At 38.9% G+C, this 17,513-nt stretch overlaps 1 protein-coding gene across 1 annotated transcript in view; it reads left to right on the top strand.

Moving 5' to 3' along the window:
- LOC124775300 (serine hydroxymethyltransferase) overlaps positions 1-17,175 on the top strand; it is a 40,430-nt gene extending 23,255 nt beyond the window's left edge. Inside the window, exons 5-9 of the mRNA XM_047250137.1 lie at positions 4,580-4,792; positions 10,089-10,261; positions 11,639-11,813; positions 15,500-15,616; positions 16,934-17,175. Coding sequence (XP_047106093.1) covers positions 4,580-4,792; positions 10,089-10,261; positions 11,639-11,813; positions 15,500-15,616; positions 16,934-17,100 — 845 coding nt within the window. The 3' untranslated portion in view covers positions 17,101-17,175. The remainder of the gene's footprint in view (positions 1-4,579; positions 4,793-10,088; positions 10,262-11,638; positions 11,814-15,499; positions 15,617-16,933) is intronic.
- Positions 17,176-17,513: the final 338 nt, after the last annotated feature.

Below are 17,513 nucleotides of genomic sequence, written 5' to 3'. Positions count from 1 at the left end.
GAATGTGGATAGGGCGTCATCAGCTTCGATCTAGATAGCAAAGATGTCATCAATGAATCTGAACCAAATGAGGGGTTCGGGATTCTGGGTTCTTTGGAAGGATTCCTCTATATGGCCTATGAATAGGTTGGCAGGATGGTGCCATGCAGGAGCCCATAGCTGTACCCCGAATTTGTTTACTTTCTTTCTCATAATATTTTTACATTTCATCGTGGATTTTCCACTGTTTAAATAAGTCCAGTAACAGTTGTGTCATGAAACAATCAACTACCAATGAGAGTGAGTAAGAGGAAAGTACCTAGTCAATGCTAAAGCTTTCATGAAAGAATGGAAACGTGACCCATAATAGATACTGAGCAGAAGGAGCGGTGCAGAAGGGAGAATGAAGAGTTATCGTAACTGTACAGGCTCAAGACAGATTCTAATAGACATCCAACAATCCACAATTACAAATGATGTAGCACTAATAAGATAACAAGCAGAGGCAAAACAATTAAGATGCTTGTCAAGAAAGCATATGTCAGTACCAAAAAGCCCTCCCCCACTTGTATGCCAAATACACACAAAAACACAGAGAACTCTGAGGGACTCACTGCAGTTAATGCTGAAGGGGTTGACACAATCCCTGTATATACCGCATCAGTGGCCAGCATAACTGGTGATGCAGACTACCTACAGAAAGTATAAAAAAGTGTATACCAGAGGGTATGACTGAAATAATTACCATTAAATGAATGCCAGAAGTACCTGTAAACTTTGATGTCAGCACTCCAACCGTCAACTGCCATCTGACAAGAGAAACATTCAAAATACATCATCCAAAGATATGTGTCAGCAAATACTCAAAGTCAGTCAACATTAAAACTGGCAGTGTGAGAGTATCTCACAATAACAGTAATCAATACGAAGCCATGTACAGGGAATTTTGTAACTGAAATATTTAGATAAAAGGATGAAACCCAACAACAGGGTGTATTCAAACTACATGGAAATTCATAATGGTTCACATGAAAACCATGTCGGTCAGTTAGTTTAGCTGTATTTGACACATTTAGTGGTTATGCACCCATTTTCAAGTTTACATAAGTATGAATTATCATCACTCTGGTTCTGCTGGACAAAACTGTGACATTACCAGTGTTGTGGTAATAGTGGCTGTATTGTCAACTCGTAGATTGCTGTGACATGTTCATAGTATTAAATCAAACTCAAATACAGAATTTACTTAAGATTTAATTATTGGCTTGACGTGTGGGCTTCTCATTGGTCAATTAATAATGTGGCTTATCTTTTACACAATATATATGGCTGTTATTTTCTTTTGAAATTTTAATTGCATGAATGTAATTGCTTTTGGTTTTAATGTCATCAAAATACTTCAGGTGTGTACTGGTTACCGTACATTCATGAATAACTATGTTTTTTTAGATCTCATTTTATTTCTTTGTGTTAACTTATGCTTAATATGTAAGAGAAATTTTTGAGTTGTTTGCTAGTCAGAAAGCGTTTCTGATATTTAATTTATATACATTGCTGAGTCATCCTTTATAGTGCACTGCACCCTCACAAGCTACTTAGTGTCCCTATGATTGTCTCACAGTAGTACATGATGCGTTTGCACATGAATGTTTTTAATCACGAACAGTTTCTTGTGGTTTTTTTATATATAATGTTCTACATATGTTGTGATCTGAGGTAGGTCTTATTTTGGTCCTCTGACATGTCTAGGACATATATTGTATGTATACGACATACATATATCCCTCAACTGTGTATAACTTCACGTCTTGTACTTTTACGTGGCATATGGATCTAATTTCTTCATTTTATTTGTTTCTGAGGTTGTAGTCTCTTTCAGAATTTCAGAACTCAGCATTTCATACTTTGACAGACGTATAGGTCATGTTCCTTCGCTTTACTTGTTTCTGAGGTGTTACCACCTTCATACATTTATCATCTTCTACGGTTATTTTCTCTTCCAGTAGGTTATTTCAGGGCTGTGCAGATAATGTATGCCCGACTGGCCAGTAAAAATCGTGGAATAGTTATTCACGGAAGTTATTAATAAATAATACAATGCGTAAGTAGAAATTCGTTGTGGTATTCTTCAGGTATGTGACAATGGGTGTATCTGTTCAGTCTATCAAATGCTTACTGCAAATTCATTTGTAGAGTCTCATCCCTGATTCTCATTTTGTTTAATCTGTTTTTGTGTTGTACAATTGATATGTTGATAATGCTGTCATTTATTCATACAGGTCTGAAGACGGCACACAGAAGTGCCTAAACTGGTAGTTAAAATAGTTCATGAGGATGGCTGTAGGCATTTTATTTGCTCACAGTAGTAAATTGTTGTGATCCTCAAGACCTCCAGTCAAAAGGATGGACTTACAAAAAATATTGTACTGTTCCCCATAACATAAATCACTTTAAAGTTCACTGGCACTGTAGATGGCACTGACGCATCATATGCTACACAGTGCTCTGTGTTTATGATGACGAAGCGAGAGGGAGACAGTGTTAGCTAGCGTGTGAATCCCTGGAACTCATGTTGGTTGCATTGGTGCACTGTTGCTGCAAATGCATCCAGTGTTGCCAGATAGGGACAAGTTACCCTGGGAATCGAGTATACAGCCATTCTTAAGACTTGTGGAAATTTTAAGTCATACACTGGACTTTTAATATTAAATTTTGAGTATAAGATACACCTCTATTATGAAGGCAATTTTTCAAAGAAAAAAGTGCATCCTATAGTCCATACAATATGGTAATGTTACTCGAGTCTTCTGCTGCAACAGTTCTCTGAGAACCAGCAGGCACACTGCTTTGTGCAGTGGGAGTGACAAGACTGTGGGAGCCAACTACACCAGTACAGCTCTCATTTGTGTATTGCTGGTGGGAGTAGTCCAGCCCACTGGGTATGAAATGCTGACTAGTTTAAATCCATTTATGGTATGCTGTCGGGTTTCAAAATCTGATTAAATGTGTGTGGAATTGCACTCTTTCTAACTCTTAATTCGATTTTCTATGAAAACATGGAAGTTTGTCTGTGATGGGGCTATAAGGTATTGGTCCTGATATACATAAATAGCACACAGAATTGTACCTGTAAATCATACTTCTGCAACATTTGGAAGAAACAAAGTTAATCTTGATGTGATGGTGCTCTTGTATTTATTTTCATGTACTCTTTACTAATTGGGAAAGAACACTTTGGATAAAATGTAAGTTGTGCTTGTGAGTAGCAGTGGAGTGTTTACCATGCAAACTATTGGGAGCAGTGATAAAACAATGTCACACACAGTGCGAGAATTCAGGGCAGTACACAAGGCAGCTCCGTCACACTTCATAATTATTATTGCGTATTTTCCATTTCATGTCGGGACTTGAAATTTTGCATACATTGAGGTGACAAAAGTCATGGGATGCCTCCTAAAATCATGTCGGACCTCCATTTGCCATGCATAGTGCAGCAACTCGATGTAGCTTGGACTCAAGAAGTCGTTGGAGGCCCCCTGCAGAAATATTGAGCCAAGCTGCCTCTATAGCCGTCCATAATTGCAAAAGTGCTGCGGGTGCAGAATTTTGTGCACAAACTGCCCTCTCACTTATGTCCCGCAAATATTTGATGGGATTCAGGTAGGGCAATTTGGGTGGCCAAATAATTCTCTCGAATTGTCCAGAATCTGCTTCAGACCAATTGTGACACAGTGACATGGTATTCGTCATCCTTAAACATTCCATTATCATTTGGGAACATGAAGTATATGAATGGCTGCAAATGGTCTCCAAATAGTGGAACGACCATAGCTTCTTGGCATCTGTGTCCCACTCGAACCCTACCATCAGCTCTTACCAACTAAAATTGGGACTCGCCTGACCAGGACACGGTTTAGCAATTGTCTAGGTTCCAAATGATATAGTCAAGGTGCTGCAGATGATGTCAAGCTGTTAGCAAAGATGCCCATATTGTCATCTGCTGCCATAGCCCATTAATGTCACATTTCGCCACACTGTCCTAAGGAATATCTAGCTCATACATTCCACATTGATTTCTGTAGTCAATTCATTTAGTGTGCTGGCACTGAAAACTCTAAGCAAACCCCACTGCTCTCAGTAGTTTAGTGAAGGCTGTTGGCCACTGCATTGACCTCTGTGAGATGTAATGCTTGAAATTTGGTATTCTCTGCACACTGTTGGCACAGTAGACCTCAGAATATAGAATGCCCCAAAGATTTTGGAACTTGAATGTTCCATGCGTCTAGTTCCAACTACCATCTGGCATTCAAAGTCTGATAATTCCCGTCATGCGGCCATAATCATGTTGGAAATCCATTCACATGAATCAGCCTACTATAAATGGTAGCACTGCTGATGCTCTGCCTTTTTATACCTTGTGCACATGATGCTACCGCAGAAGAGCTTTCCATGTGATGTGTCTGAGCATTCTCTTGTTAGAAACAAACTGCCACAGAAGAGTTGTATGTATTAGCTTTTTCTATGTGAAATAAAGCCTTTTAATGTAACCTAGTTTACACTATATGAACTTATAACATCAAGTATCATGTAAAAATTTCAGGTATTAGTTGTTATTCGCGCTGTCTGGATTACAAGCGTTTCCGACAAATTGCTGATGAAAATGGAGCATACCTTATGGCTGATATGGCTCATGTGTCTGGGTTGGTTGCTGCTGGACTTATACCGAGTCCATTTGAGTTCAGTGATATTGTCACAACCACCACTCACAAGACACTGAGGGGTCCTAGAGCTGGCATAATCTTCTTCAGGAAAGGTAAGATGCAAAATTTTTTAATATTAAGGGGAAAAGAAGAAACTAGTACATACCGTATTTAAAAATTCTTAATTTTCGAATATTAAGGGAAAAAGAAGAAAGTTGTACATTTACTCGAATCTAAGCTGCACTATTTTTCCGGTTTTTGTCATCCAAATAACTGTCTGCAGCTTAGAATAGAGTGCAAAGTAAACGGAAGTTCTGAAAAATGTTGGTAGGTGCCGCCACAACTAACTTCTGCCATCGAATATATGTAGCACTACACAGGCATGATTTGCAGGCACAAAGATAAATACTGGCACCAAAACCTCTGCGTCAGTAAATAAATTAAAAAAAAAAAGGTAGAAGAAGAGCTTTTTTTCTCTGCCCCGAGTTTCGACCACTGCATTTTCATACAATATCCAACGAAGTTAATAGAAGTTCCATATTGTTAATCTTCGAAAGTAGCAGCCTTTCAAATATTCGTAGCAACACAATTAATTTTCTTTACACAAAAATACCAACAATGCACAAGGCTTTAGGATTGTTGCACAAGTTGATGTGCTGGGGCCCATTAAGATTTCACGTAGCGGCACCTATTGCTTCGTGGAGTTTTGTGAAGTGCTTGTTGGTGTTAGTGAACCATAATGAAGTGCTTTCATTATAGTGCCAAATTCAAGATGGGAGTTATTTGTTTTGCAGAATGAAGTTCTAACAGTGCTGCAGGTCTGTGATACGGGATTGATGAGAGCAGTGTCAGGCGATGGCGACTGCAGAGAGACAAATTATTTGTATGTTCAAGTAGCAGGAAAACATTTAGTGGGCCAAAGTGTGGCCGATAATCACTAGAAGTGATTTTAAATGAATTTGTCAAGGAACAGCGTCAGAAATTCCTGCCTGTGAACGCTGAAGTTATAAAAATTAAGGCATATGAAATTGCTAGAGAGCAAAAAATTGAAAATTTTAAGGCTAGTCACAGGTGGATTGTTCTGTTTATGAAGTGCTGGGGTTTTTCACTTTGGAGCCGAACTTCAGTTGCACAGAAGCTGCCAAAAAATTATGAAGAAAAACTTGTGGAATTTCAGCGTTTCATAATTAGGTCGCGCACAGGAAAGCAATACCTTCTTGGTCAGATAAGAAATGATGACCAAACTCCCATATATTTTGACATGCTGTCAAATTATATGGTTGACGCCAAAGGAAAGAAAGACATATGTTCTTACATGAGGGGATGACAAACAGCGGGTGTCCGTCATGCTTACTTGCACAGCAGATGGACATAAATTACCCCCATTCATAGTTTTCAAGCGAAAGACCTTACCAAAATTGGAAGTGTTTCCAAAAAGTGTAACTGTACAAGCAAACGAAAGTGGGTGGTTTTCAGAGGACGTGGTGCTGGAATGGATTAGGCTTTTGTGGAACAGTTGTCATGGGCGCAATGCTTGATGTACGCAGTCTGTTGATATTAGATGAGTACGCACACCATACAACACCTGCAGTAAAACGAAAATTAGAGGAAAGCAAAACGGATTTGGCAGTAATTCCAGGCGGGATGACTTCAATTCTGCAACCACTTGACGTCTGTTTGAATAAAGCATTTAAGGACAAGCTTAAACGCATGTACACAGACTGGTTTTCGAAAAGCGACAGACAACTGACACCAACAGGGCATGTAGAACTGCATGTTTGTCGCAAGTGTACTAATGGATTTATGATGCACGGAAGTGTGTTCCAAATCAGACTCTGCAACAAGCATTTAAAAAATGCTCGATATCCAGTGCACTACATGGTACGGAGGATGATGCTCTGTATGAAGAAATGAGCAACAAAGAATCGAGTGATAGCGATTCAGAATCATGACTGATATTTTAAACATTTCGTATAAGATGTATTACAAACATAATAAATTTTGTTTTAAATTTCAGCGTTTAATTTCTAAGTTATTTTCATTCTTATTTTATAAGTGTTGCTACTCTGCATTGCACAGGATAGAAAAGCATGGAGAGCTGCATCAAACCAGTCTATGGACTGAAGACAACAACAACAACAACAACAACACCATCACCATCATACTCTGCATTTGAAGTCATCACTAAAAATCTACCATGAAAATCTGACTGGCAAGACTGTTTGAGATGTATGTCAATATGGCCAACTTTTATGAATAGTGGATCACATGCAGTATTCTCGTCACCATAAGATTAATATGAAAGTAAACATTATGCTGTGTATTCTTTACTGTTTGCTGCTATCTCATTTAAATCCTGTCTGCCTAATAAACTACGAAACTAGACTGAGACAACAGCAAAGGCGGAAGAATATACATATAACGTCATCTTTATATTCGTATTATTCTTATGCTGAATAGTGATGCAGTAAGAAATGAAGCACGGCAACCGACTAGATTTTTAAATCTAAGATGACTCTTAATTTCTATGCAGAATGTAATGTACTAAAGAAGCATCTGGAAAGATTTTCAAACGGAGAAAAATTTTCACTAAACTCTCGTTCAGAACATCTTCTATCATATGCAGTCTATTATTTGGTTCTTGTTGATCATTATCAAAAAAACCAGCAGTGTAAGTAACAACAAATGGCAGTCTCTTGCCATTGTTTCGCTAATCAGACAATTCCTTTTTTTTTTTTTTTTTTTTATTTATTGTAAGTGGCAGTAGCACACACAAAAGCAAGCCATGCCGCAAGCGGCGACAGGTCCTAAACACTCATTATAAGAATGTGACAGGCAATGCATGACACAGTACAATAATGCATTTTCAGCTTAGAGTGACATAAACACCTATAGCAAAGAGAACGGCACTTATCAGATCAAAGCAAAATAAGCAATCGATTAAAACCAGACGAAGCACTTGAAAAAGGAAGGGTACCCGTATAAATACGGACGGAGTGCCTGAAGCGTAGCAATGGCTACCTGCTAAAGCTTAACTTCTAAGCTTACGACTCGAACCAAACTACTGTAGCTGTATCTTCATCCATTCAACCTAAATTGTGTCTCATGTTGCAAAGGACCATTTTTGTTTCGATTTGTAGGTGTGGTCTAAAACTTTTCTCTCCCCTTGAATTTCGAGTCTCATTTTTCAGGTGCAGTTTAGATTTGAGTGTGGCTTGGATTCAAGTAAATACGGTATCTTATTTTTAAGTTTACTGCAAGGAAACCAACTTTCTGTAGAACTCCTGTATCTACTGTTTCATTGTATTCATAACTCTGTCATCCACAAGGTGTTCATTTGTTCTTGTAGATAACAGCCCTTCACACTTCTTCCTGATAGGACGTCAAACGGTAAATACAGAGTTTCCCACTCTGAGCATTGCTGTATTTCTGAGGGATAGGAGCAAACTAGTCTCAATGATCTGTTATAAACAGTTGGAGTACTTAAAGCCAATCCAGTTAAAATATTTGGTACATAGCTAAAAGGAAGATCTGCACATTAGTATCATAACAGTGCTTATTATTGCAGGAATATCTTTTGAATGTTGCAATTTTCAGTTTGGTAGTAGTTCCCTGCACATCCTCTTCTGGATTATATTGCAACAATCTTTGCTCCTTTACGTTACTAATGAGTCACAGACTATACGAAACACAGATGCAGCTACAAGTACATTGTCTCAGTTCTGTGGCTCGACTGGAGTGAGTTGTGCCATTGGGTGATCAACTCTGCTCTTGGCCACAGTTTAGCTTCGGCCATTCATTCAGGTGGACAGTTCATTTATAGTCATGTCTACATAAAATGCAGTGTCAAAGTTCCAGCATAGCTGGTAAACAAACTGCCGTCACAGGTGGCCCTGCCTCTGACATGGTAGAATATGCTTATTTAGTTTTTTGTTTCATTACTAATTGATTACTGTAGTACTGCTTCCTGGTCCAGGGCTGGCCGCGGTGGTCTAGCGGTTCTAGGCGCTCAGTCCGGAACCGCGCGACTGCTACGGTCGCAGGTTCGAATCCTGCCTCGGGCATGGATGTGTGTGATGTCCTTAGGTTAGTTAGGTTTAAGTAGTTCTACGTTCTAGGGGACTGATGACCACAGATTTTAAGTCCCATAGTGCTCAGAGCCATTTCATGGTCCAGTTGCATTAATGTGACCATTGCATGTGTTAGACACCAATGTGCAATAACCACTCGCAGACAGCAGATGGCAGCACAAGCAATGGAGGTTGTATAAAGTATGTTGGATCAGTGCGTGGACAACAGTGCTGTCTTTGTCATAATGCAGAAACAGAGCAATTTATCTGATGTCAAAAATGGTATGGTCATTGGCTTTCGGGCCAAAGGTGGAATAATGTCCAAAATGGCAAAGTTTTAAACTGTTCATGTTATGCTGTGGTTGAAGTATACCGTGGATGGCAGAATGGCGCTATCGAAAACCAGCACCAAGGCAACTGTGGTGCATTACGGGCCATAGATGGCTGGGTGAACAACGGCTATGGTGATGTGTATGGGACAATAGATGTGTAACTGTTCAACAGATGACTGCCCATATGAACCAAAGGGCCACTAACAACGTCTGCTTAATGACCATTCATTGAATGTTGCTGCATATGGACCACCTCAGCAGGTACCTGTTCGTGGCATACGTGCTGACTGCTGTTCATCAGCAACAAAGGCTAGAATTTGCATGCCAATACTGCAACTGGATGTCCACTGGTCTTTTTAGATGAACTCTGTTTTGTGCTCCATTGGACAGGTGGCTGTTGGCATGTACAGTGTGAAATGTCTGAAAGCAAACACCCTGCAACTACAGGTGGGAGGTTCCATGCTGGAGGGCGTTCCCTGGGTGATTGTGTTATTCTGGAAGACACAGTGGATCAACACAAGTATGCAGCTATCCTTAGGGGCCACATCCACCCCTACATGCAGTTGGTTTTTTCTCAGCATGATGGCATCTACGAGCAGGATAATGCAATGTATCACACAGCTCACAGTGTATATACAAAGTTTGAAGAGAACCACATTGAGTTTATTGTACTCTCCTGGTCACCAAACTCCCATGATTTGAATCCAGTTGAGAATCTATGGTACCACTTCAACTGTGCTGTTCACACCATGGTCCCTCTACCGAGAAATCAAGCACAGCTGGCCACTGCACTGGAATTAGCATGGCTCCACAAGCCTGTAGGTACATTTCAGAACCTCACTGACTAGCTTTCTGCATCTCTCACAGCGGTCTGCATTGCAAAAATGGGGTTATTCAGGCTTTCAACAGATGGTTACATTAATGTCACTGGACAGTGTATCAGCGCACACTGGATTAATTTTATTTTTCTAAATCAATGCTTCTTTGTTTGCTTTTCTTCTGAAAAGGTATTCGCAGTGTGGGCAAGAATGGTGAAAACATTATGTACGACTTGGAATCGAAAATTAACCAGGCTGTGTTCCCCGGACTCCAAGGCGGGCCACATAATAATGCTATTGCAGGTATTGCAACTGCAATGAAGCAGGCTACCACACCAGAATTCAAGAAGTATCAAGAACAGGTAATGTAGTGGATAATGTTATCGAAAAGTTTTTAACTATCATTAATTGTGTTAGTAGGTCATTCTTCAGGTTTGTGAATGTATTCTTCTGCCACGTGCTCAGTTATTTCCCATGGTACTTCCATGAAAGTATTATACTGTTTATAGTTTGCTGTTTTGTGTTGCCTATTCTATTTTTATTTAATTCTGGCTACACAAGACTGAAGATGATGATACACACTGTCTCTACTCATGAACAGGACAGAGCAACTTGTGCACACTGTACAATCTGTCCGCATATCTCAAAGGGCCATTGTAATCTTACACTGTAGATCCCATGGTTTCAGGATTGAAGTAGGTCAGTCTTGGTGTGAGTTGATATTGTGTGCAGGTATCAGATGTGTCTCATTGCTCTAGAGAGTAATTTGAGAGCAAAGGTAACAGCTAACCTTACCATCAACATTTAAGTGAAGAGAGTAACCCATGAACACACTATGCCCATCTCCTGAACACCTTCCTCCAAAGGCTGGAATCTATATAACAAAATGGCATGTGGTTTCTGCTGACATGAACCACCCGGTTAAAATTTAAAGTGTGTCATAAGAGGCAGCCTCCTTGTTCACTGGACGACCCAGGAGGGCCGTCATTGAAGAGTGGGATAGGCTCAGGAGGCAGTGTGTCTACCACCTTATGGACAGCGTGCCATTGAGGATACAAGGATGTTACAATGCACAGGTTCGGAACATGTTCATATTCTTGGCAGGCTGTTTGCAGGGAGGTTGAAGCATTGCTTTCCAAGCCTGCCTATTGTGTGGGTGTGCATGTGTGTGCAAGTTTTGGATCAGAAAGACTATACATTCTCCATGAATCGCAGAACTAAAATTGTACAAAAAATATATATTTGTGTGAAATGATCGTACTTAGTTCCAGTATGCATTATTAGTTATTGTAATTCCACATAATATTAAATGATGTCTGTTGCAACTGCATATGAGTTAATTACTGAAGTAAATCCAATTCCAAAAAATTGTATTATTACTGCTGTTTTTGTTGGGGGAAGGTTACAAATTAGGGGCGGATCACTTGTGCCTCGGCATAGAAGGGACTCACCTAGTCACTAGAATATATATATTACCTATCTGTTTTAAAATTTTTGTAAAAATGGTCCTTGCTTTCCATTTGGAAATGACAGCAAAAGCTCTGATCCTAAAATTTTCTACTTATCATGCTTTCTCAAACTAGAACATGACACAATTATTTGGTTATCGTTGTTTCTGAACGGTAGAATATATGGCTGCCATTTTGCTATAATTCTTTATGCGCAAAACTTGAATTTAATGGAAGCTGTCATCATGGTGGACAGTACTTGTGAAATTCAAGGCAGGATATCTGTTCCAGGTTATAAAAAATGCAAAAAGACTAAGTGATCGCTTAAAGTCAGCTGGCTACAAGATAACAACTGATGGAACTGACGTTCATTTGGTCTTGGTAGATCTTCGTTCAGCTGGGCTGACAGGAAGCAAGGCAGAACACATTCTTGAGGAAATATCTATTGCATGCAATAAAAATACAGGTGAGTGGGTTACCTCTTGTTCTTGTCAGAATTTGCCCTTTCTTAGCAAACAGTCTGGTTTCCTGGTAAAAGAAAAAAAAATCTTCAAATTTAGAATGTTAATAGGCTATATTTACACTAGCCCCCTGTTGAGAACTCCTTTATTATTGATTCTATTTTCCCTCAAACCAGTCGGCATTGATAAATACTGCAGCAGTCATTCTCCATGTGAACTGATGACAATACGGATTTCCATTTCTTTCCCAGTCAGCTGCTGGCTTGTGCTGAAATACCGGAAATGTTCGATGTTGCTGATCGGTGCGGTAAACGATTTTGCCTACAGTAAAACAGCGAAAATAATCAGTTTTTGAAAAAGCAATGTATTGGGTTTATAAAAAAATCTACTCGCCAAGAATTGCCAGGAGAGAACATACGTAAAGGTTAAGTAAATGTGCAGTTGTCTTTGATTCTAGACAAAGTACAATTTTTTAGGCTGAGACAGACAGGTAGCCTGCAGTGACAGCCCTCAACCCTTGCGACTGGCCTTTGGTTTGGAATTTCCATTGCTAAACTGTAGGCTGGGCATCTTAGAGTAAAGCTCCCAAATGTTTTTGGTATTGGGTTCAGCAGCCCAGTCAGGCATGAAGACTCAAGCAGCCTGTATGTCTATGTCTGGTGCTATTGGAGCCTGTGATTTTTTTTCAAGAGAATAGAATGGATAACAAGTGCTTGTCAGATGTCAAAAATGGAAACTTAGGTGGGATATTGTGAAAGAGCAGTTCTGCCAAAAGGGTTCATTAAATAAATTTGTGAATCGAACTGAAAGTGTTTCTGTGACTGTACAGTGTATGTGAAAGAATTTAATGTTACTGCAGCTTCATCATTCGATAATATTGAAGAATCATATGCTTCGTGCAAACTAGAACCAGTGGGTGATGAAACAGTTCCACTAACAGAAATAGTGTGCAATAGTGTCACTACGGAAGAAACTGGAGCAAGCCGACATCACCAAGAACTGAGTTAATGGTTTCGTATGGCTGTGCCTGCATTGCCTCCAGCTGATAATATGGGACACCCACCTTGTATCAATTTGACTGATGCATCTAGTGGGTTTCAATATATCTGTGATGTGAAGGATGGAGAGAGGCTTCAGGACAGCATAAAATAATTTATATCACCTGAGGATGCACCTAAATTGGTGTGAAACAGATTGTGGATTTAAGAAAAAAAACCTTTCTATAGTCGGAATGATGTTTTCTGCCTACTTATAAGAAAAAGAAGAAAAGAAAAAAATGCTGTGTATTGCTTTGGTTGCAAGTCTCCAACCATGAACTGCCCCACAACCATATTACTGAAATGTGTAAGTGGAAAGAGCTTCCACAGAGAGTTAAAAATTCAAAATTAATGGATCAAGCAATTCAAGACCAAACTGAATAGGAAGAAAAGAGGTGGAGATCAGTTTTCTTAATGTTGTTTTCCACAGTAGATTTCCTTGCCAAAAGAAATCTTCCATTAAAAGGCAATTATGAAATTTTTAGACATCTATGTAATAGAAACTTTCTAGGGTGAAGAGAATTAATGGCGAAGTTCGATCCCATATTAAATTATCATATTAATTGTGTGACTAAATCTGCAAGACCAGTTTGTTACTTAAGTAAGGGCAAACAAAATGAAATCGTTATAGAGATTGTATCTATCATGAAGAATACCATAATCAAAAATATATGGTTTTCAATAATATTGGACTATACATGAGATTAGTGTGGTTTTAAGAGTGTTAGGTGTGTAACTTTCTTTTTTATGTGCATGAGAGACATTACCAGAACATGTCTTACACCGTTGTGGCTTAAAATACTACATTACTGTGGTATACCACTTGCTGATTGTCAGGGTCAATCTTAAGACAATGGAAGCAACATGGAGGGCAGAAAGAATGGTACTCAAGCTCATATCATCGAAGCAAGTTCCTTACACCCACCTTGAGTATAAGTGCCAAGAGATGGCGGAACTTCAATATCAGTGATTAAAATTGGAGTAAAATAATATAGAAAAATTTGCAAATTCTTTTTTTATGCATCTGCAGAAGAAGATAGTTCCTCAAAATTGGAACAGTTATTTTACTTCAAAAGAAAATACATAGGCAAGACACAAAAGATTATAGGTTTCATCATTCTCTCAACAATGTAAAATACACAACTAAAAGTATCACAAACCATGTTGAAAGAACACCTGATTTTCATCAGGTAAAGTAATAAGCGGGCTTTAAAAGTGGATATAACACAGTTGACTATTTGCAAATCATGAATAGAATTGTAGAATGCAACAGAGAATTACCATCTAAAATAAATCTGCATTATGGAGCTGAATGAGAGCAGTGTCAAAACTTTGTGGTAGAGTGTAATTCAAGAATCATTCCTGAATACCTCAGTCAGTAGAGCAGTTCTCTGTGAAAGGAGAAGATCCCAGGCATGAATCTTCATCCTGCACACTGTGCCTGTCTTCCAAGTAGTTTCACTCACCTAATCTGGTAGGCATACTTTCAACATCATTTATACAAAAATAGCCCTCGACAACCAATGACGATTCAACTTACATTAATGCATTGAAAAGCTTCTCAATGAATACTGTAGCTTCCATTAGAGTTATTGGTGCATAAGTATAGTAAATAGGTCAGAATTGGAATTAGCCAGGTAAGGGGATCACCAGGTCTAGTCTCAGCACCTCTACGACTGTGTGTTAGTGGAAGATACTGAACGAATCTGTATTTTGCAGATGCAGACTACAATGTGTGATTCTCCTTTAGTACAGATAGAGTTCAAGAGCATGATTACCCAAGTTTGACAGTAGGTCCCACAATATATGAAAATAATTCTAAAATAATGTATAAACAACACATCAAGAAGATAGTAGTACGTATTAACAATGAGGTCATAGCACTGACTGAACAGATTTTGTATTTTCGGCTGTTGAAGGGCAGGAAGAGAGATACTTCGAGGAATAAAACTGGTGTGGCATATTTTTGACTTAACAAGTAATGTTCAAGGCATAGCTTTTGATGTCTCTCAAAAGGAAAACAGCAGTACTGTAAGAAAAATGCAGTGGAAGTGGATGGATGGTTTATGTTGGTTGATGGTAGAAGAATGTTCTTTGCTGACAGCCAGTAGATAGGGAAAGGCAGAGGTGACAACTAGAAAGGATGTAGGGGCAAGAGGGATGCGTATACAAGAAGACTGTAACACACGGAGAAGTTGAGGCAACCATCATCTGGCAGTGGATGTAGGGTGCTTCATGTTGATGTATCTTACGAATGAAGGCAGCGTTTTGAAGTATAAAATGTTGCTGTAGTATGCAAGTCCTGTGACCACGAGCAAGCTGTCACAGTTTTAAAGGCACTGGACTCTTATTCAGAAAGACTGGGCTCCATTTCCCTTTCAGGCTTACTAAGTTAAGAGTTTTGTAGTCAGTTAAATCGTTTTAAAATAACTGTTGGGGTAGTTCCCATGAAAAGTAGAAAGCTGATTTCCTGCCCAATTCCTCCCCTGGCTTGTGCTCTGCTGATAATTACATTCTCATAAATGGGGTATAAAACCCCAATCTTGCTTCTTATCCTTCTAATTTAGGTCTGTGTTAAATTTCATTTAAGTTATTAAGGTGGAGATCTCTTATTCTATCTAAATCTCTGCAGCTGTAAATCTGTTTTGCCACAGTTCCAGGTGACAAAAGTGCCTTCAACCCAAGTGGCATTCGTCTTGGCACTCCTGCTCTTACCACCAGAGGCCTAGTGGAGAGTGATATTGACAAAGTGGTGGAGTTTATAGACAGAGGTATGTTTCCATTGCAAGCTGACATTTTTTGTGAGAAATGTCAAACTATTTTATAAACTTACACAAATATTTGCAGTTTATGGTAAGTGTTAACTCTGATCAGAGGTTGTCTGAAGTTAGCCACAGAGTTCAGAAGTATGTGCAAATGTATAACCTGAAATGTTCTAGTTGGTAGAATAAGTCCTCCTAGCTACATGACACACTTTTACACATGGTAAGTGTATGCAATGAGTCAAAACATTACTACTATCTGTGTATTTGTCCACCCTTGGAAGACAACGCACAGTGATTCTGCACATCATGGATTTGACAAGTCCTTGATGTGTTTTCAGAGGTATGTGGCACACCATGTCTACAAGCAAGTCGCATAACTGCTATAAATTATAGGCCGGTCGTTTTTGGGTGCGGAGCTGGTGCCCAGTATCATCCCAGATGTATTACATCAAGCCCAGATCAAGTGAATTTGGTGGCCAAAATGTCAATGTGAGTTCATTGTCGTGCTCCTCAAACCACCAAAACACGATTCTGGCCTTCTAACATGGGCAGTTATCCTGCCGGAAGATGTCCACCATAAGGGAAGACATCAAGATGAACAGCTGTCATGGTTTCTTCAGTTACTAGCATAGGTCCCTTGCAAGTCCAGGTAAATATTCTGAGTGTGTCTGGTCCCTAACTCTTGTGCCACTGAGCAGAATTCCTTTGAGTTTCAGTTCTAGCTAAGCTCGTTTTCTATATTTATTTGGGAGGAATGTGCTGGGAACAAATATGTTGTTCCTATTGGCAAATTCTGCCATTTCTGGTATCATACACAAAGTTTTTACCCGAATTATCATCTTGTTGTCGGATGTGATTTCGTTTGTGACTTTCTACAGCTCTTTGTAGATATTTTGTGCATCCTTCTCAAAGTAAGAGAACGTAGGTGCACAGACTGTATATCTTTTGAAAATAAAGTCTTGCTATTTATTCTGTCTGAGATTCCTTCAGTATCGGTAGTATTATTTTCAATTTCTTGTCTACAATAATGCCTACACATTAATTTCCTCCCTGTTCTGTTCATTCGTAGTAAACCCTCTGATTGTAACTCTTTCTGATCTTTATTTTTTCTCCACACTTCAGTTTACTCTGTTCTACTCCATTTAATCTTACCTGTCCCTCCATGTCCACCAAAGTATCTTGTATACCAAAAATTTGTGCACTTTATTATCCGTAAGTAAAAGGTAATACCTGAGTAGTTGAGTTTTTAATGTTTGTGTTACTGTGTGTAATTGTCACGACCACCAAATATGTTTAAAGTGTCATTGTAATTTTCTAAAACAGGACTGAAGCTTGCAAAAGACATAACCACCATATCTGGGCCAAAGATGGTAGACTTCAAGCGAGTTTTGGCGACAGATACCAACATTGTGCCTAAGGTGAAGGCACTACGAGAAGAAGTGGAAACCTTTGCCAGAAAATTTTCTCTGCCTGGTTACCCAGATTATTGAGCTAGTCTAAAACTTATTCATGTAAGAATGATGCCATAATGTATTCTGAAAAATGTGGAATTTACTAAAAACAAATTGCATGTGCCATTTATTTGTAATTAGTTATCGACTGTCTGTTGCAGTTAAGATAGAGTACATTTATTAGGTATTTATTACAATTACTTCTTCAAAATTTGTTAAAATTGAAGCCAATTTTTTTTTAAAAAAAGTAACATTTAGTTATGAGACATGCAAACCTAGTCAGTTACTATGCTCTCTAGCATTCAGAAACAAAACACTAAATTACTGGCATAATACGGATTTTCTCTGAGAAATTACAATCAGTAGAAGTATCTGCTCCCTCATGCCTTGTTTGACATCTATGTTGTGTCTATTTATTAACCCATGATATGCCATGTCATTTTCTCTGAGAA

The sequence above is a fragment of the Schistocerca piceifrons genome, chromosome 2 (assembly GCF_021461385.2).
Source record: "Schistocerca piceifrons isolate TAMUIC-IGC-003096 chromosome 2, iqSchPice1.1, whole genome shotgun sequence".
NCBI lineage: Eukaryota > Metazoa > Arthropoda > Insecta > Orthoptera > Acrididae > Schistocerca > Schistocerca piceifrons.
Note: the sequence above shows the minus strand (reverse complement) of the source record. Positions and strands in the feature narration are given on the sequence as shown.